The 22,191-nt window shown below is 30.8% G+C and overlaps 1 protein-coding gene across 1 annotated transcript; it reads left to right on the top strand.

Annotated features, from left to right (window-relative positions):
- The first annotated feature begins 552 nt into the window (after positions 1 to 552).
- On the top strand, positions 553 to 15,439 carry LOC126895005 (uncharacterized). The gene is made up of 3 exons (XM_050666461.1): positions 553 to 728; positions 12,274 to 12,528; positions 14,993 to 15,439. The coding sequence occupies exons 1-3, from the start codon at positions 593 to 595 to the stop codon at positions 15,109 to 15,111; spliced, it is 510 nt and encodes a 169-aa protein (XP_050522418.1). The 5' UTR covers positions 553 to 592; the 3' UTR covers positions 15,112 to 15,439.
- The last annotated feature ends 6,752 nt before the right edge of the window (positions 15,440 to 22,191 follow it).

Here is a 22,191-nt window from a genome sequence, read left to right as displayed (position 1 = left end):
GAACAAGTTGGATGAAGTTAGAAGAGGTCCTTTCCGAATAATAAAACAAATATCAAATTCAATATATGAGATAGAAGAAAAAAGAAAAAAAAATTGTTTCCATAGTAATAAATTAATTCCAGCACAAAATTTGATTACATAAACTGGAGTTTATGTCTGGAGGAGGGGAGGTATAACAGTGGCGGCACTGTTTATAGGGACACTGTTATCACTGTTGTAATTTATATAATCATATAGATTTAATGTGTAAAATCTATGGTAACATTTTTAATAATTAATAATTATATTTATTTTATATAATTTAAAGAGTATACAGTAATAAGTTTTAAATTATCGATTCTTTATTGTTTATTGTTTATGCGTGTATTTGTTATACAGTTTAGTATTAATAAAAAACTTTATTTTAGAATCGATCAACTTATTATTGAACAAAATTACATTTATAAAAAAAATTTTTAGCTATAAAATTACATACATATCTTAAACTGATTTTTTTATTTTATTAATTTGATTAATTTTAATAATTTTTTTAAACTAATAAATAACTTAACATTGAATTTTCTAGGAATTTTATCCCTTAGCATTTTATTGCATGCAACTAGCTATTTTTAAACTTGAGGAAAATGCTAATAATAAGGGTCAAATTAGTGAATCAAAAATGTTTGAAGTGTTAAACGAATCAAGTCCTATTAATTTTGAAAGAAGAACTGCGAATTACAATTTAGAAGGTAATTGAGATTTAATTATTATTGTCTATTATTATTTATACATAGTGTAACAGATCTACTAGAGAACTTTTATAAATTCAAATTCAACTAACATTTCGCAATGGTTCCCTGACGATCTTAAGATCAATTCCTATTCATCCTTAAAAATTATTGCACTTTTTCTACAAACTGCTCTTTAAAAACAAACAATGCAATACAATATAATTATTGCGGTATAATAATGTATGCATTGAAAGGTAAATAACATTACATGATATTTTCAATTTTATGCACTCTTAGACTAAGTTAAAATCATATTTTATTTTATCAGCTGTATATAATCTTTATGGTTTTATGCAACAATTTATATATGTTGCGCGTCACTTCAGTTAAAGTCATCACAAATGTCTTGGCGACCTATTCGCGATCCTCCGACCTACGGTATAACAGGTGATTGCGGTATACCGTAATGTTCGAAGAGCTCGGAAGGCACATTGTCCGATGTTTTCATCATGGACCCGTAGCTCATGGGAAGGTGGGTGTGCACAGTCCTGGCGTATGCATCCATACGATCGTCTATTTGCTCCAGTAAGGCCTCAAAATCGGCGTAGATGACAAACGGTAACCGTTGTGTCTTTACCTACGCGTTAAATTCGACCTTTCTGCTCTCTGCCGGCATAACGGTTAAAATTGTTTATTTTTACTGCATATAAACTTGTATTGCTTCAATTCTTGTTGACCGCGAAGAATATGCTTTTTAGGCATATCATTGAAGCTGGTGAAGCAACGTCTGCAAGTGTATATGTGGCTATTGTGTTTGGTTTTTGGAGCCGCGAAACATCGAAAATGTACGCGTAATGATACTTGTCAGAGTCGCCGATGTACAACAGTTCAAAATGATATTGTAGTTTTTGAACGGCGACTCGTAGTCGATACACCGTCCATTTTATTTTAACGTCGTCTCGTTCCATGCCGTACACGTTGATGGACATGTTAGGATTACGCCGTTCAAATATTTTAATTTGGGACACAGGTGTGGGGAACGTCAACTCCGTGAAATTTCACATGTTCTCCTTATTAATATATTTTTGATTAACACGCTTATTATTACTAACTCAAATGTGTCTCGCTAAAATTGCCCACTTGAAACAGGACTGATCGATGTTTTGTGGGTTAATGATCGCTTTTCTATTATTATTTTGGGCGTAATCGGAATATATGATGATCCGGAGAGGAGTGTATACATGTATAAACTATGCGTAAGACCGTCGATATGCAGTAAAACCGCTACCCCTCCCAGAGTACACATTTTTCACGACGAGTATAACCTCAATATTTTCATAGACCGCAACTCGTTATCCGTATCGGATAACAATGCCCTAGCCCATCTCTTGAAGGCACGGTCTTCAGTTGGTGTTTCCGATCGCGATATATGGCATGAGTCCTCCAATTTGAGATTATACTTGATCGGACGATGACATACGATTTCAGCGAGTCTGCGTGACCAGCTCGGGTTTAACAGCGCGTAGAAAATCCAAAAATAGCCAGCGAAATTTTCCATGTTCTTCCGATAAACAAAACGGCCTCCACTCCAACGTGGAATCAATCTCAGTGAAATCGGGATTATCCGTCAATAGCACACGTAACCTCTTTGACCTGACCACGCTGTTGTTACCCTACTACGCTTAGCCGCCTGACATAATAGAACAGATGTAAACGAAGTAGCTTTAATCAAAAATGAAAATAAATTATTTATTTATTGAAATAATAGGGTAAAGTATACAGTTATTAACAAGGAAATAGTTATTGTCACTGTTTTAAATAATTTATCGATAAGATATGATGTTTTGGTTTAATAATTTATTTTCTTGTTTTGTTATTTTAATAACTAGGAGGACTATTGCCCTTATAATTATACCAACATTTTAATTTTCGCCCAATTGTGATAAGAACTATAATCAATTTCAATGGGGTACCAATAACTAAAAATTTTTAAAATTTTTCTAAAACCTATCAAAAAAAATTTATATATATTTTTATATTCATTTTATAGGCTAGATAACGAAGCAGTAATTTTGGCAAATAGCAAAAAGATACCCAACCAAATTTTTTTTTTTTAATGTTGAATTAATGTATAATGACATACTAGAAATCCTCATTGATTGGAATTGAGCTTTTTTTTTTACAGCTGTAACGTGACAAAATGTGAATTTTATGATATTGATAGATTACTGTTTTGCTTTGCTAATGGGCGCGCGTACATTATATCCGGCCGTGTAATCAGAAAACTGTACTGTTGCTGTCAAGGTGAACGCTATACACACAATATTCTTTATCAGTTTAACAATCGTTCCCTATATGACACATACACTGGCCACCACTGTCCATACCTGTATAACTCTAATATTGTTCATATTTTTATCTGTTGTATATTTTGTAAATCATTAAGCCGATACCCTCTCCCAAACGGGTTTGTCGTCGTTGTGTCTCGCCCGGTGTGTATAAATTTTTTCGTAGTCTCTCTTCCCTTTGAACCACCGTCGTGGTCTGTTTTGCTGTGTGCGTGCAGCCAATTATAGTTTTTTTTGTGAGTGTCGTTCCTCTAATAATGTACTAATTCAACAAGGCGTCGGCCATTTCCGGGGCCGAGATCCCCATCTTAGGATGAGTCCCATCCGGGACTGGGTATCGTATTGTTGTTTTTTCTTTTATTTATTTAATAATGTATTGAGCCTTTTTTTTTTTTTTTTTTTTTTCTCTGTCATAAAATTATTTTTTTTATGATAGATAAATCATTTTAGCGTTTGTTGTTATAAGGTTATTGGTCAGTGGTGTGTCATGTATATTAAATATATATATATATATATTATTCCCGCAGTACCCAAGTACGGTCCGGCCGGCCAGATTACAGAAATTATCCGCCGCGCCCGGAGTACACGGACTTGTTCCGATGCGGAAGACGCTTCACGTGTAATATTTAAAAGTTGTAGGTTAAAATTTATTTTTTTGTCTTAATAATTTTTTTTTTTTTCTCTTTTGTCCCTTTATTTGCAGAGTGGTTTTTGCCTTCGGGTTTTGTCCACTATTAACTTAATTGTAATAATTTAATAAAGTCCCCTTAATTTTCTTAATCAACAAAAATCTTTTTATTGCGTGAATATCTTCAATATTCACGTGTATCTTATTTTTTTTTTCCTTTAAATCATTTCTCTAGTTTTAAGGTAACGGTCTTCGACATACTAAAGTATGTCCACCACTGGTGACATCAAACAAACATATTGGTTATATTTACAAGGTATCAGCGTATTATAGTCTACAACAACACTTTATATTTTTAGTATATGTTTATATATATAACATTTTTTTTAATTCATTTTATCTCATCAAAATGCATATTATTGGTTTTCTTATTATTTTTTTTTTTTTTAATTTTTTTTCTATTAAATCCACTTATGGTCCGGGTGTCGTTCTTTCTGATCAAGACCCTCGCCTAAGTGGTTGGCGACCCATTTTCCTTTTGCAAGGGAGCCATGAGGGTGGCGACTCCACAATCCGTTGCGTGGCCCAAGTCGTCACCTCTCACAGCCTTGCAAAAGTTAAAAAATATAAGCTTTTTTAATTTTCACAAAAAATATTTAACTTACAAAAAAATATTGTACAAAAGTTGTTTAAAAGACCATTTTAAACAAAAAAGGTATCTTCTATTTTTTCATTTAAACAAATATTTTCGAGTTACATTACATTTAATATTAGTACTAAAATTTATTTTCCATTTTTTCCATTTTACCTTTTATTATGTTATACTTAAATTAGACACAATGTTATAAATGCATATGTGTGAATGTGGGAGTTTATTTATTTATAGTATCATTAAAGTGTAGTGTATATTAAGATACAACGGATACAGTAGGTAATTGATTTGATGCTATATTGTTTAAACCCAACAAACGCTAAATTGTACATTCTCAAACAACAATTATATTATGACAATTGCCACCGGAATTTCTGGTAATTTTCATCTTTTTCTTCACCTTTATCCCAACTACTTGGGTCGGCCACACTTATCCTAAACTTCTACTTGACACGACCTGCTACATCATCTACGCTCACATCAGCTGTCCTCATATCGCATTCAATAACATCCCACAATCTCTTTTTTGGTCTTCCTCTACCTCTTCTTTTTTCACCATTCATTTCTATAGCTGTTCTTATAGCTTCCGATTCTTATCTCCTCAAAACATGATCAAACCATCTAAGTCTATTTTCTCTCATCTTATCCACGATTGTCGCTACACCTATACTTCCTCTGGTATGCTCGTTCCTTATCCTATCTTCTCTAGTAACTCCACTCATCCATCTAAGCATTCTCATCTCTGCTAATAAAATTGAAGTTTGGGACGCCAAGAATCGTCCTCTCCCAGCTCCGCCGCCTCCGCCACACTAACCACTTCAATAATCGGACCCATTTAAAGGTTGCACCTTTACCAATCCACCTCTAGATCCGTTTCGCAATCTCTCCAATATAGAGGTTTTTGCTGACATATCTAGGGGGGTAGCCGTCGTCAAGTCCGTTCCATTGTCCAAGCAAACCGTTGCCAATACCCTCCCGGCTATTTCACCCGTGGTAGTGGCTTGGTCACCATCACTCCCTGTAGTCACAGTACCAACCCCGTGGTTGACTGCAGGAGCATACCTCAACATTCCTGCATTTTTCGTGTATTCGTTTGATATCGACACCAGGTAGTTACACCCCCCACCAACCACCGGCTCTGGGGCATTCGAGTCCCATGATGCAGTAACCTTTACTCCTTACTGTTCCATGTTCATTTGTTAAATGATTTTGTAAGAGGGCTGCCCTCATAGCCAATCCCAAACAAAAAAGTGAGCGGCTAACTTCAGTGGTTGTGTTGCTGTAATTTTCCGTTCTCACCCAAACGCTACCGCTTATTCGTCCATACAGGCTTATTTCACGGTTATCCTGTATATCTACAGAATTAACAAGCGTCTGGGATGCTCGCTGTCCGCGGCCGCTTATTCGTCAGTCCAATCTAATGGACTGCTTATTTTACAGCTAACCTGCATATCTGCAGGCCGTTCCTCTATCCACAACCTGAGGACGCGCTCAATTCCCCGAGCTAGGGAGACTGCGCTCGTACCGACGTTTCGTAGCCCCGTAGAGCCCGATCACACTGACACTGTAGCGCAGCGCAACGGGATAGTTGTTAGAGTCTCTCCGATAAGAAAATGACCAGAAGTTAACGCAGTAAGATCGCTTTTACCAAGCAAAGTATACATACATTATATGTTTAATGAAATTCACCTAACACTCTTTTTAAAAGACATTTCATGCTCTTCACCGCTGATTCCCATAAATACCCAAAGTGTGGGGACCGTGGGGGAATAAACTTTCACTCTATCCTATCATTTGCTAAATGCTCTCTTAATAAATTGTAATGTGCCTCCGAATAAAACAAATCATATATTTCGCGCAGTTGACTACACGCTCCTGTTAGATTTTTAGCATTTTTAGAATATGTTATACGACTTTTTCCTGTACGGGCGAAAAATCTATTCAGCGTTTGTATAAAATCTTGAGTACTTAAACCATTAACTAACTCAATATGAATCGCCTCTGTGACAAAACATACGAATAAACAAGTGTAATTTTTCTGCAACGGAGCATTATGATGATTACTAGTTTTTAACATAAATGGGCCAACAAAATCTATTCCACATACATTGAAAGATCGATAAGCTTCAACTCTGTCTTTTGGTAAATCTCCCATTATTGGTTGCACCATAACTGGTCGATAACGACAACAGCTTACTCAGTTATAATTAATTTTTCATATGGGACTTCTATCATTTAAAGACCAATAGCGTAATCTAATTGAAGACAAAACCGCTTGTGGTCCACAATGAAGCAATTTCTTATGCTCATTACGCAATAATAAATATGTGTATTTGCAATTTGCTAGTAAAATGATCGGATGACGCTGAAATAGGTTTATAGAAGCAGGGTGCTTTAATCGACCGCCTACCCTAAGTAAACCGTTTTCGTCGACTACTATTATCGTCACTTAATTTATCATGATTTAATTGCCATTCGCTTTGTTTTCTGATTAACTACTTAAAACCGTACCACCATAATTTATTGATTTTTAGTTATAGTGCTTTACTACCACGGGAAATTATATCAGCAGGGTTGTGTTCTGTTTTAACGTGAGACCATTCGTTTACAATACTTAAATTATGTATTTCACCAATTCTATTTACTATAAAATTCTTCCATTTACTAAAAGATGAACTAATCCAAGCTAAAACAACATTTGAGTCGGTTGCCTCCTATTAACTTAATTGTTTTTTTTTTATTTAACTTAATTATTATTTTAATTTTTTTTTTGCGTGTTCCATCTTCAATGGACTCGTATATTATTTTTTCTCCTTTCAAAAATCAACTCCCCTAATTTATAAGATACGGGTAACGGCCTTGTATAAAGTCATCCATGATCATTATGGTTATGTGACAACTGTCACGAGGTTTTGGTATACATGAACTATCAACGACTCAACATACATCAAATACAACCCATATTAATTTCCTACTATTTTTTTATCTTAAATTGCTTCCAATGTACTATTTTTCTTTTTTTTTTTGTATAATCCTTATGTGGTCCGATAGTACAATGTCTCACCCTAAAAGTTGGCAACACTTTATAATGTTGCAGAATTTATACAAGTTTTTTTTAATATATAAATCTTATCAATTAGATGTGTGTGCAGTAGGTGTAAAGTATATTAATAATTTTGTATATGATAGTTTTTTGTCCTCCGTTTTTTCGTTAAAATAAACGTCGAGATGTCGATGATGGCGTAAGACGCGAACTATGGCCGGTGGTGGGCCGGCACTCCTCAAGAAAACAACAACAACAAGTACAACAGGAAAACCCCCTTTTCAAGCCCCTTATTAATGTTATATATATGGCACCTTTTTCTTCTTTTTATTTTTTCATTCTCTTTTCTGATGAATATATATATTTAAAATTATACATTTAAATTTTCAATAATTAAAACGAAAAAAATATTATATTATACATGGTCTTTCTCTTTTTATTAATATTTGTTTTTTTTTTTAAAACCTAGTAGCCCCGTCAACAAGTACTATCTTGCTTGGCGCGGCTACTAGGTCACTGTCCAGTGTCCCCCCTGGGCAGTGGGTAATTAGTAGGCTTCTGTTTGGCTGAAACCTTACAACTTATTTTGTATTTTACAATGCGCCATGAAAGTTATAAACTCATTCGATTTTTTTTATAATATTTGTAATCTTTCACAGTTATACTGATAAGCCACCGACTGGCCATTGACATCTAAGATAAGGGGGATGGGAATCATTGAAATATTGATATTATTTATTTATTCAATGGGATTTACCCTTATTATACAAAAATATAGTTAAAAAAATAAAAAAATAATAAAACAAACAAAAAAGAAAAACAGTAATATAAAAATAATAAACATTAAGAAAAAACAAACATTTAAACAAAAGTGAATAAAATAAATGTTTAATTGAAATTGAAAAAGGGTATTCATTGGAATTTTTCATTAAACGTTTAATTGGTTCATTATAAATATAATTAGAAGATCAGATAGGTATGAAGAAGGGGTCGTGATTTATGGTTTTTCTCTTTTCAAAAGTCTCTAAACCCAATTGATCAGTATCAATGTCAAAATGAGTGGAGGAGTATTCTGAAGAAAAATAGGAGGCGAACAATTCAGCCATTTTTTGATCGTTTGATGAAGTTACACCATTTTAGGATAATTCTTTTGGGATGTTGTTTTAATGATTACTATTATTTACAAATTTCCAAAAATTACACAGGTTATTTTTAAACGATGATTCAAATTTTTAATCGATAAAGATTTTTGGATTCAAATTTAAATTTAGCGCGTAAAAGTGAAAATTTTTTATAATTATCTACATAAGGATATGATTTGTAAATAAAGTGAGCTTGTTTCTTTTGGAATAAGATCTTCTTTAGGTCTTTGAAAAACCAAATTGGATAAATAGATTCACGAAAGTTAGACTTAGGAAGAAAATCAATAATAGAACAATGCAGTGCATCATGCAACAAGATCATAGCATAGGCAGCATCGTGGCTCAGCAAGGTAACATGCCAATCGAACTGGCCAATGAATGAACAAATACTAGGGGAATATGATTGTTTGAAATTAAAAAATTCTTAAGAGCGATGACAAGAAGTTAAGTTAAAACAAGAAGGTAAGGAGATACTTAAGAAAGGATGAAATGAAACAAGAGGCACTTAAAGCTTATGAGAAATATCTACTACGAGATTGCTGTTATTGCAAAACACTAAGTCAAAAATTGAGCCATGATTGTAATAAATATTATTTTTTGAAAAAAGTTAAGAGTTATAAAGATTTCAGAAATACTAGAAGTATATGGGGAGTTGAAGTATATGTGTAAAGTAAACAAATATCATCATACCAGGTAATTTCAGACAAAGTGTAGTCTCCACAAAGAATGTAAGTATAGTTTGCGTATTGCTGAAAAATGATCTCTATAGTATGTGCATGTGTATCATAAATACTAGAACTGGAATTTGGAGGACTATAAATACTTCCAATTATAAATTTATCTGAACCAATTGAGAACTGAACAAATATTTGTTCGACATTATTAAAAGGGCTAATTAAACGAGACGAAGGAATATCTTTTCTTATGACAATGAGTACATCGCCACCGCGCGAATGAGTACTACTCTGAATGTATCTATCAAAACGGAATAAATTATAATTAACCATACCTAGTTCATTACAATGTATACCATCAGTAAACCATGTTTCAGTTAACACTACTAACAAACAATTAATAGAAGGAACATTACATTTAAAATTACTTAGTTTTGTTCGAAGGCCACAGCAATTTTGGTAGAATCTAGTGACGGGTAATCTGGTAAACAAATTAGTTATGCTTGAGATGTTTGTAGTCGACATTTTCCATTTTCTGGGAGAGTAACCATAAGTTCCAACTTAAGGTTCACCATTAATATATACAATCTTCAAGTTTGATTCACCATTACGAGTTCTCATGTCCAGTTCTTCGTGACAGGAGCGTAGCGATTGACGACGCGTAAGAGTTTTATCGCGTACAAAACGAAAATTTCTAAAGGAGTGATTACCAGAACATTTACGAGAGTTTAATTCAATAAGTAGGAGTGTTACTGTCTCTTTGGCATCACTTATAATTTTAATAGGACGATTAGTTCCAGGACGAAGTTTATCAAGCCAAATTATTTTAGAACTCGTATTAATTTCCAAACCAAGAGGTTGTAGGAAATTACAAATAGACTTTTTGTCGTTAGTAATTTTCTCATTAATAGTAGAAGACAAGGATTCAGGTACATCATACACAATTATATTACAGGAACACCTTTCGCGCTTAAAAATCTCCTGCAAGACTAGACCAACTAGTAAACGTCTAGGCTAACAATTCCGAGTTTCAAAGTTACCTAGCTTAGTATTTAGCGCCACAATTTCATTACTTAGTTTAACATTTTCAAGTTAAAGTTCAGAAATTTGAGCGATTATATTATATTAAGGAACTGATATATATTTTCAACATTATTTTTTTGATAAATACAAAAAATATGTTATAAAATAGTCAATTTTGAAAACAAATGACAAAATACACAAAAATTAATTTGTTTGTGAAATAAAAGGATGTCGTGATACAATTTATATTGAGTATCAATATTTGTTTTACAAACAAATATGAAATTACCAACTTTTGATCCAGTCAATATTTGGCTTTACTATTTTTTTTTTATAATTGTTACACGGTAAGACTATAAATATGTTATGATAAATAATATTGTTTTATTTATTAAATGAAATCCTTTTTTATTGGATTTACGAAAAATGTCAAAGCAAAAAAAAATACGTTATTTTCAATCAATAAAATTATGAAACAATATTTGAGTAAAATTTTAAATCATACAAATTGTAAAATTAAGAAATATATACAAATTATGAAATTGAATAGATTTACATTGAAGCGATTGTCATGATGGTATCGTTAATCACGTTCAGATATCATCAATACTTCTATGTCCCATCTTTGCGGCGTTACCACTATGCAAGGAATTTTTACTTTTTTGACTATTTACTTAATTATTTTACTAATTAGCTATATAATAACTTTCAACATGCGCAAATATAAAATCTCTTATTTCTTAATTAATTTTTAATTTTCTATTTAGAAAAAAATTAAACTTTAATTTATATCTTAATATAAATTTTAATATATAATTATAAACTAAATTACAATTTAATATTAAATGTTTTAATTTAAGTTGAGAAAAAATCAAAATTAAGTTCATTTTTACATGCTACTAAAATACAAAACTCAGGTCTATATTTAAGTTTGAGCATTGAGGTATAAAAACTTATTACTCTTTCAAGAATAATGGTTGGCATGGTCCCGCGTCGCATCTTGATAACGGAGCCCGCTAATCAGCCGTCGCCAAACTATGTGAATGTGGTAGTTTGACTGACTAATACCACGCGCGATACGCCACGGTACAAAGTCCGTCAAGTACCGCACGTCCGTCGACGGGCCGCCACAAATATACGTTGATTGAGTAATCTTTGTGACACCGCACGATACGGTCCGCCGACGTCTTCATCAAATTCATTTTCATTTTGTTTTTTTTGTTATATTATTCTAATATAACTGTAATAGTACTTTAAATTTTTTTTCAAGTTAGTAAATTATACCTAATTGTAATAGTGATATATATATATGAAAATATTAAAACATTCTTGTGTTATTGTGGACTAAAATAAACAGCTGACACCACTTTGTTCTTGTAGAAAAAAACTGTGTCGTCTTCTTGCATGCTATACGATCGTAGTCGTGTCATGGTTGGAATTTCAAAGTTTATTTGGCTTAGAAATTCTGGACAGGATAATTTACTACTCATTAATTTATGAATAAAAGTACGTTGTTATATAACATTCTAGATACCAGTTATTCTAAATCCAATTATTAAGCTAAAATAATTAGAGAGATATGTAGCTGCCATAATTTGTGTGCTAATATTTTTAAAAAGCGTTGTTTGATATTTTCAATTTAATCAATAAAATTAATATAATGAGTATTCTAAATTATTCATCTGAGGTAAGTTCTAATATAGACCTAACAAGAGAATAAAATAATACATTAAGCCAATTAATGTTTTTAAATTTAGATCAGTGTCTATTTATAAAACATAGCGTTAATATGAGCATTGTTTAAGAGATCAGATATTATTATAAATGTTATGTTATCTGGAATAAAACGTATTTTTTCTTTGCAAACATTTAAAAATTATTCAAAAGCTTCAAAAATAAAAAAAAAATCACTTTTAAACGTTACATTAGTGTTTTCATGACTATTTTATATAATATTAGATTTATCGAGGAGCCAAATAGTACTCGAATTTTTTTATGTTCAATTTTTATTCTGATGCACAGGTTAATATTTAATTTTAATATAATTTTTTAGGAAATTACTCAGATGGTGTAATGGTTGATCTTTTACAACTTGCTAAGAAAACATTTAATTTTATGAAAATGATTGAAGATGCTTTTTTCGAACAATTGCGTAAAGGTGATGAAAAACAAAATGGTTTCGTGTCAAAAGAATATGCAAAAGAAGTCATTTTTAATTGCAAATTTTTTGATGGCCGAAATAAGGACGATCGTCTAAATAGGCTACTCGGAAAGTATACAAATGAGCAAAATCAATTCAATTACTTAGGTAACATATAATATAAATTAATCACTTTTTGGTAATCTAATTTAAAGTTAATAATATTGATTAAAATATTAATTTAAAACTAAAAATTATTAAAAATATTAAACTAAAAAAAAAAAACACAAAATCATTGCATATTTTTATTTTTGGAACAATATTACTATTACAATATTAACCCAACCTCATCCGAATAATATTTCATTATAATTCTAGTGACCTAATCACCTAATCAAACATTTTCATTGCCTCCTTTATATTATCTTTGTAATTATTTACATTTTTATTTAGTTTTAAGTGTTCTATAAACATATCCCTATTTTGTATGTCGTTTTACGTAATATTAATTCAAATTTCGCATTGTAGTTTATAAAGTCCCAAATTTCCATCTTCTTCTACTTTATCCTTTGGATTATTACTCATAGTTGATCAAAAGTAATTTTCTGGAAAAATAGTCAATATAAATTTGAACNCTATTAATTTATTTATATTATCTAACTTCACCATCACTCTCTCACTCTCTCCCTTAGCGCTCTTTTTATTGGTTATTACAATTAGCATAGTAACGAAATTGTGGAGAGGGGGAATTTTGATGGCGTTAAATTGAGACAGTAAAGGTGGGCTAATTGTAGTTATCGTGAGTATTTCATACTGCTAGGAAGGGGTACAATTGCTATTTGGCTTAGTATTCGTTAGTAGTTCTACTATTCCAACTTATCTTTTCATCCTCCTGTAATACCACANAACTTATCTTTTCATCCTCCTGTAATACCACATTTAAAATGCCTTTATTTTTCTCATTTTTTCTCTTGCATAAGTTCATGTCACGCATCCATATAACATGATGCTCCAGATGTATATTTTTAGTAGATTCTTTCTAATATTAACGTCAATGTTTTTTGAAGTAAAAACACTTTTTTTCTTATTAAATGCCACCTTAGTTTGGGATATTCTCTTAATAATTTTCTTTTTGAATTCGCTCTATGAGCTTATTTGAGTGCTACCCAAATATAAGAAATCTTCTACTTGACCTACAGTTTCATCGTTCTTTAATTTTATTCTTGTTTTTGTGTTATTGTCTTTACTATATGTAAATCTTTTTCCATCATCTAATCCAATGTTCCTAAAATCTTCACAAAGTCTAAAGAGTTTAAATAATTCATTCACCATATTTTCTCCTGTTTCCTTCCAAAGCTTGGCTTGGATCTCATCTATTCATACAGCTTTCATTGACTTTAAGTCTTATAATACTTTGTCAAATTCTTCTCTAAGTACCGGAAGTTCTACATACTCTTCATCTTGCTCCATATCATTTATTTATTCTTAACCTGTGACAACTAGTTCTCTTTCGTCATATTGTGCTTTTATGTATTCGTTCCATTTATCTACAATCTGTTCCTGCTCATAAATAATTATTTATGGAAAATTACAATTTTCCATTTTTATTTTCTATTGCTCCACATTTGGGTGTACTTACTCCAAAGAACTTTTTTACTGTTTTATATGCTTCTTCACTTTTGTCCATTCTCATCAAAATGTATATTTGCTCACATTTTTCTTCTAGGTATTTTTCTTTTGCTGCTTTTGATTTCCTTATAATTATGTTTATTAAAGTTCTATATTTTCTTTGATATTCATCAGTATTTAAGTTTTTATATTTTATTCTCTCTTATATCATTTCAATTATCTCTTGCGTTTTCTATTGCTTTCTGAGTAGTTTGCTTTTTGCTTCTGTTATTGTTTCATTATCAGAGTTTGTAGTTGTTTTTCTCAGATTAGTCCATCTAATGTTAATGTCTTGTTCTTCTTGTATTTTAATTTTATTTGTGTATTCTTTACACTTTTCATTTACTTTTTCTTCCTTTAATTTATTGGTTTGCCATTAAAAATGACAGGTTTATAAAAAACCTGAAGTTATTTTTGCCACATTTACGTATACTGAAGACTGGGATTGATTGTGGACCTTTGCGTCCAAATTAAGTGTGTTTTATACACCGCAATAAAATTTTATTGTTATCGGCTTACTATTTTTTCTTTTTGTCACAGTGCATTATTAGATAAATTTCTAATAAAGAAAATAACTGTTCGATAAAAACTTTAAATTAATATTTCAGAAGTTCTTAGCAATTTAAAGTTATGACTACTAGTGTGGATGCTGCTATTTTTATATCAAATCATTTCCCGGTCGTACTCTCCCTCTCATCAAAATATAAATTTATCAATAATTCCTGAAATACTAGTCAAAAGAATCATTTTCATAATAAAATCATTGTTTAATAAATAAAAGAAGTTGCCGTTTAATTATTTATTACGAAAAACTTTAAAATTTACGTTTGTCAAAAGTGACTTGGTAAATACTATAGTATTAATTTTATTCTATTATATTTTTTTATATTATTATATTGTATATATATATGTATATCATTTGGTTACTCATGTATTTATAATAATATTAAAAATTTCATTTCAGAGATGAAAAAAAACGTATTAGATGATATTGAGTCAGATAAATCTAAAATTTATTCTTATAATTATAAGAAAAAAAAATGGGTGCGTAAATACAAATTTACTCCTACTCATTGTTTATAAAAATGTAGTAAAATTTCATTAATTATATTTGTTTTAATTGTTTAAAATAATATTCAGAGAAAATATGTACATTAGAGTACATATTATCTCAAATCTATGTTATTTAATGCTGAATTAATTCGATACAATGCTTCCTTTTCATACTAATATACCTACGTTGATGATAAATTTTGTTTGCCTTAATCGTTGTGTTTTATTCATTAAAGTTCAAAAATCAGAAAAATTAATATGTATGTATATGATTTATTCAAATATAATGTCTGTTAAATAAATCTTTTTTTTTATTATTCACTATACTACAACTTTATTATAAGGATTTCAGTCATTAAAATATAGTAATATTTTTTTAAATTCTATAGTTATATAATGTACAGTTCTTGCTATATATTGTAATATATGTTATTATATACGTTATTAATTTAAAATTCATTAAAGTGTACTATTTATTATTAAAATGTTTTTCAAATTTTATTTGTATTTATTAACATGTCACTTGATAATGGTTTATCTATTATTTATTCAAATATATTTATTTTTGAGCATAATCGTGTATTTATAATTATTTTATAGCTATATTTCATTTCAGAGTTAAAAAAAACGTATTCGATGATTTTGAGGTAGATAAATCTAAAATTTATTCTTATAATTCTGTAAAAAAAAAACGGGTGCGTAAATACAAATATATTCCTACTAATTGTTTATAAAATTATAGTAAAACTTCATTAGTAATATTTGTTTCGTAATATATTAGCTTATAAATGTATAAATTGATTTCAATAAATTTATATGAGACTTATAAAATTCAAAGAAAATATGTATCGTAATAATTGTGGTATATTATCACAATATGCCTAAGTAGCAGTAGGAATACATAATCAACCATATTATGATTATAAAAAAAGATCTCTAATATATTTTTTGAGAAAACTAGTGAAATATAGTTGATAATTTTTTGCTATTTAATGCTTAATTAACTTAACACAAAACTCCCTTTTCATACTAGTATACCTAAATTGATGATTTTTTTTTTTAACTTAATCTTTGTATTTCATTCATGAAAGTTTTAAATAAGAAAAAATAATATGTATGTAATATAACTTCTTTTAAATAAATTTGGGTTTTTTTAAATTCCTACTTTATCATAAAGCTTTCATTCATAATAAATTGTGGGATTATAATTTTAAAGCTTGCCCTTGGCAAAATTTAACTCTACATCATAATTAGTTTTAAGAGTAATAAATAATTATTACATATAAATATTTTTTTATTCTCAATTGTTAAGTAAATAATATTTTGGTGTCCATATCTTGTCTTTTATAAGTATACTAACATTTTTTAATAGTATCATAGAGTAATTTAGAATAAAATTGCTTACGTTTTTCCTGACGCATACAACTTGTAGTATAATGTAGTTACAAAAAACTTTTTTTAACCTATTCAAAATTACAAGTGATAGACTTAAACATTGTTTAATGGCTTAAATAATAATATCAAACAACGGGAAATTTTTTTTTTCAAAATTATAATTATTTTAGGAGAAATTTATTCTTTTGTAAATATGGTTGTATAATAAACCTATATTAATATATAATAAAAAGGGAAAGGATTCATAAAATATAATATATAAAAATTAAATTTATTATTATTTAATCTTCTTCTTCTTCTTCCTTGCCTTAATCCAAACTACTAGGGGTCGGCCACCCTTATCCTAAATTTCCACTTGACATGATCTCCCACATCAGCTGTCCTCATATCGCACTCAATAACATCTCTCCATCTCATTTTTGGTCTTCCTCTACCTCTTCTTCCTTTAACATTAATATCTAAAACTGTTCTTATGGCTTCCGATTTTTCTCTCCTCATAACATGACCAAACCATCTAAGTCTATTTTCTCTCATCTTATCCACAATTGACGCTACACCTATACTCCCTCTTATATGCTCATTTTCTTATCTTATCTTCTCTAGTCACTCCACTCATCCATCTAAGCATTCACATCTCTGCTGCACTCATTTTCTGCTCTACTTTCTTATCAATTGCCCAATACTCTGAATCATATATCATAACTGGCCTCACAGTCTTGTAGAATTTACTATTCAGCCTCATTGGAATTTTTATTTAATCTNTTAACTTTTGAAAATGTTCCGGAAAGACTGACACTTTTATATATATCTTAAATTAAAGCTTATGTAATATACTTTAATTTGAAAAAAAAAAATTTGACCTCTGGACTTGTCTTCTTGGTGAAAATGACTACCGTATTCAAAAATATGCTATTTTTGTGTTAAAATTCTGGGTTTTGTATTTTATTTTATTTGAAAATATCGTACAAGGGGAATACACTTACATTCATGAATATTATATAACTTAATTGACATAGAATAAAGTTCATAAGACATAATATATTAAACTTATTAAAATTTTTTTACTTTTTTAAAGTCGTGACGCGGTCGCATTGCACTTCTGGCTTTACCGCTGGATGGCGACTGCGACACAGCTACCTCTCCTCGTCCGACAGGTCACGCGACGCCGAGTGACCAAGGGTGACGAGAACCGGTCCGGTGATGCACCAAGTATATCATTAACATTTTGTCCATTGTGACTTCCTCTTGGGAACTGATATTGTTTTTTATATACTCTTATGTATAATAATTTAAAATATATGCTAAAGTAATATCTAACTATTTGGTTATTTATTTATTTAATATAATTACCACCTGAACCACAACAGTCGAAAAAGTAATTTTTAAATTTAACTTAGCTTAAATTGCTAATTTTATCATGCGACAAAAGCAACGAACAGTTGCCGAATCGGTAACACTTGTGTCTTTCACACTTAGCGTACGAGGTTCGAATTCGCCTGTGGCAAATTATATTTTGCATTTTTTTTATAAAAAATTTTTAAATCATTTGATTTTTATCTCATTTAGATTTAATAACTTCAATAAATATCAAGTATCCCATCACTATAGTCCCCCTTGGTGAGAAGAAATTTCTTATTCATGTTAATATTATTTTACTATGTGGTTCTTTTTGTGGCTACGATTTATTTAGCCAACTCTCACTCGACCTGCTATTTTCAACTATACGTCAAATGATTACAATTCGTATTTAGTTGAAGATATTACCCTTAAAAAATTCATTAACACTTATTTTTTGTCATTTAATATATAGTAATACTGTCTAAAATTTATATTAAATATGATTTACCTGTTTATTTTATAAAAATATAGTATTGAAGATAACAAAACTTATTTTTATATTTTATAAAAAATAAAGTTATGGACTGTGATTATATATTTTTAATGCCCATATTTATTATTTGATGTTATTGCATAATAATTATTGTTCTGATATAATAGTTCAACAATCGTGGACAATACATAAAAATACCATCTAAATTGAATTTTTANATTAATTTAAAAAAACTAAAAAATATTAAAAATATTAAACTCAAAGAATAATATTAATAATATTATTTTACTATGTGGTTCTTTTTGTGGCTACGATTTATTTAGCCAACCCACACTCGACCTACTATTTTCAACTATACGTCAAATGATTACAATTCGTATTTAGTTGAAGATATTACGCTTAAAAAATTCATTGACTCTTATTTTTTGTCATTTAATATATAGTAATACTGTTAATTTTTGTTTTTATGTAACATAAATAACAAAAACATTGCTTATTTTTAGTCATATATATAATTTTTTGAACAAAGCAAAATCTAAAATTTATATTAAATATGATTTATCAGTTTAATTTATAAAAATGTAGTATTGAAGATAACAAAACTTAAATGCGTTTTATAAAAAATAAAGCTATAGACTGTAATTATATATTTTTAATGCCCATATTTATTTTTGATGTTATTGCATAACAATTATTGTTCTGTTATAATAGTTCAACAATCGTGGACAATACATAAAAATACCATCTAAATTGAATTTTTAAACTAAAACTTGTGTAGTACTCCATTCATGTGTTAAATGTTGGGTTACTAATAATGATATTTAAAAAAATGAAATTACTGTTGTATTGAAACATCTAACCATTATTGTATGTTCCCGTGAGCAGAACAATAACGCACACATGTTATTGTAGTAATCATCATTGCATTATGACGCATCGTATGTTAATATATTGTTCTAAAAAAAAAAAAAAAAGAATCATAATTTAATTGCCCACGTTCACGGCGGGAAACGATAAATATATTACACGTTAAATTTTTTATGTATGTTTTGCTGTCTGGTCATAAGTCGGCCAAATTTTAACATATGACATTTTCATCTATTTCAAATTATTTTTTACATAACAAAGTTTCATCGTGTGCATACCAATAGACACGAAGATTTGTACATCATATGCCACCTCCATTGGGAAAATATCGGTTGCAAGTTTTCAATTGACCTCAAACTTTCTCAGGCTCTCGTTGTCCATACCTGACCCGAGCTGTAAGAAAGTGACTCACGCGAGCTGAACACCTTATAACGAACTATTCCGGATAATGATATCTTGAAACATCAGAAGGGTGAAAACTGAACTGGGTCTGATGCGTATTCTGGACAGCAAGTAATGGCTCCCGTTAGAATTTCAACACTGGGACGTTGCCATTTACCTATTGGTACCGCAGACAACTCATCACACGTGGTCGGTGCGCATCTATTCGAATGTGGAAAAACCTAGATATTTACTTATTGTCATGGGTAATGAGGACGAACACGTTCTCGGAGATTTCTATCACTGTTCATTGAGAAACGTCAAAGCGTATCTGAACGCTGACGAATACCCGTACGAGAACCAAAACGCCGATTTCGACAACAACAAGTACACAACGTTTTATAACTCGTACGCACAATTCCAGACAATGTATTACGGTCGTAAAGACCCCTATCCTTTATTGGACTATATAAATTACAAAAAACGTGGACCTATAGTCGTGATTGATTGTTCTAAACAAAACGACACCGTCAAGTCTTCAACGGTTGATCTACGCTTGGATTTCGAATGCTCCAAACAGTTTCCCGATAAAACATCATTGTATTGTGTAATTATTCACGACTGTCAAATGGAATACAACGCATTCACGGGAGAAGTACGAAAACTTTAATGTAAATACAAATTTCATTTTTTATTATTGTACAATTTACAATATAGTATAGAAACAAAAAATGTATATATAATTGCTATAATGTATATATATAATTTTTTTTAATAAAAAAACTAGTTGTTTTGTAAACTTGTTATTTTATTTCAATCATCTTCGAATTTGACTGGAAAAGTCACGCATGGGAAATCTTTTTTGTCAATTTTTGGCAAAGTATCTATTCCTAGAAATGATCTGTTTGTAGCCAATTCCACCAGATTGGAGAAGTAATATACACGCTGAAAATTTTTAAGTTTTAANTAATGATATCTTGAAACATCAGAAGGGTGAAAACTGAACTGGGTCTGATGCGTATTCTGGACAGCAAGTAATGGCTCCCGTTATAATTTCAACACTGGGACGCAGACAACTCATCACACGTGGTCGGTGCGCATCTATTCAAATGTGGAAAAACCTAGATATTTACTTATTGTCNATGCCTCTGAGTTTCAACCGGAGTGTAGTGCACCATCATTTGAGTGATGACATATACTCTACGACGGAGCAATCGGATAATCATGCGACGCTGTCGCAGCAGCAACTAACAAAGAAAAATATTGAATTTTTAAAATCGTTGGGTTGTCGAGTCAATCATGGCCGAGTACTTGCACGTGTTGGAAAAATGTCAACAAGACGACAGTGTAAAACGCGAGTACTATCTGGAACATCAGAGTTACAACAACTCGTACGAACACAACGATGAAATCCGTATCGAGGTGCGCAACAAGGAGAAATTCACCGTGCCGTGCGAAAGTTATTTGCAAATCGAAGGAAAACTTGAAAAACCACCAGCTGGAACAGCCGGTGAAATGGTTATGGGGCAAAATTTTCTCATGCACCTATTCGATGAAATCAGATTTGAGGTAAATGGTAAAGAAGTAGACAAGATAAAATACGTTGGTATGGCTACAACCATCAAGGGATATTGTTCATTCACACCCAACGACATTCGACGATTACAACCTGCCGGATGGAAATACGCGCAAATTTTGCACAACAACAACGATTTCGTCGATGGGACTGAATTTGTAGCGCAATGTCCATTATCTATGTGCATGGGATTTTTCGAACGGTATCGGCGCACACTGATAAACTGTACTCAGACTCTCGTGTTGAATAGATCGAGTACCGACAGCACTGTCGTATCATTTGTTCCACCAACAACAACAACAGACGATAAAGCGCAAGTTGCAACATTGATAAAACAAATCAACGTGAAAATATCGAAAATCAAATGGGTAGTAAAGTACTTTGAACCCAGCGTGAAAACTGAACTGGGTCTGATGCGTATTCTGGACAGCAAGAAATGGCTCCCGTTAGAATTTCAACACTGGGACGTTGCCGTTTACCCGTTGGTACCGCAGACAACTCATCACACGTGGTCGGTGCGCACCTATTCGAATGTGGAAAAACCTAGATATTTACTTATTGCCATGGGTAATGAGGACGAACACGTTCTCGGAGATTTCAATCACTGTTCATTGAGAAACGTCAAAGCGTATCTGAACGCTGACGAATACCCGTACGAGAACCAAAACGCCGATTTCGACAACAACAAGTACACAACGTTTTATAACTCGTACGCACAATTTCAGACAATGTATTACGGTCGTAAAGACCGCTATCCTTTACTGGACTATATAAATTACAAAAAACGTGGACCTATAGTCGTGATTGATTGTTCTAAACAAAACGACACCGTCAAGTCTTCAACGATTGATCTACGCTTGGATTTCGAATGCTCCAAACAGTTTCTCGATAAAACATCATTGTATTATGTAATTATTTACGACTGTCAAATGGAATACAACGCATTCACGGGAGAAGTACGAAAACTTTAATGTAAATACAAATTTATTTTTTATTATTGTACAATTTACAATATAGTATAGAAACAAAAAATGTATTTATATATATAATATATTATATA

The sequence above is a fragment of the Daktulosphaira vitifoliae genome, unplaced genomic scaffold (assembly GCF_025091365.1).
Source record: "Daktulosphaira vitifoliae isolate Bord-2020 unplaced genomic scaffold, ASM2509136v1 Scaffold_1, whole genome shotgun sequence".
In the NCBI taxonomy this organism is placed as follows: domain Eukaryota; kingdom Metazoa; phylum Arthropoda; class Insecta; order Hemiptera; family Phylloxeridae; genus Daktulosphaira; species Daktulosphaira vitifoliae.
This window is presented reverse-complemented; position numbering and strand designations above follow the sequence as displayed.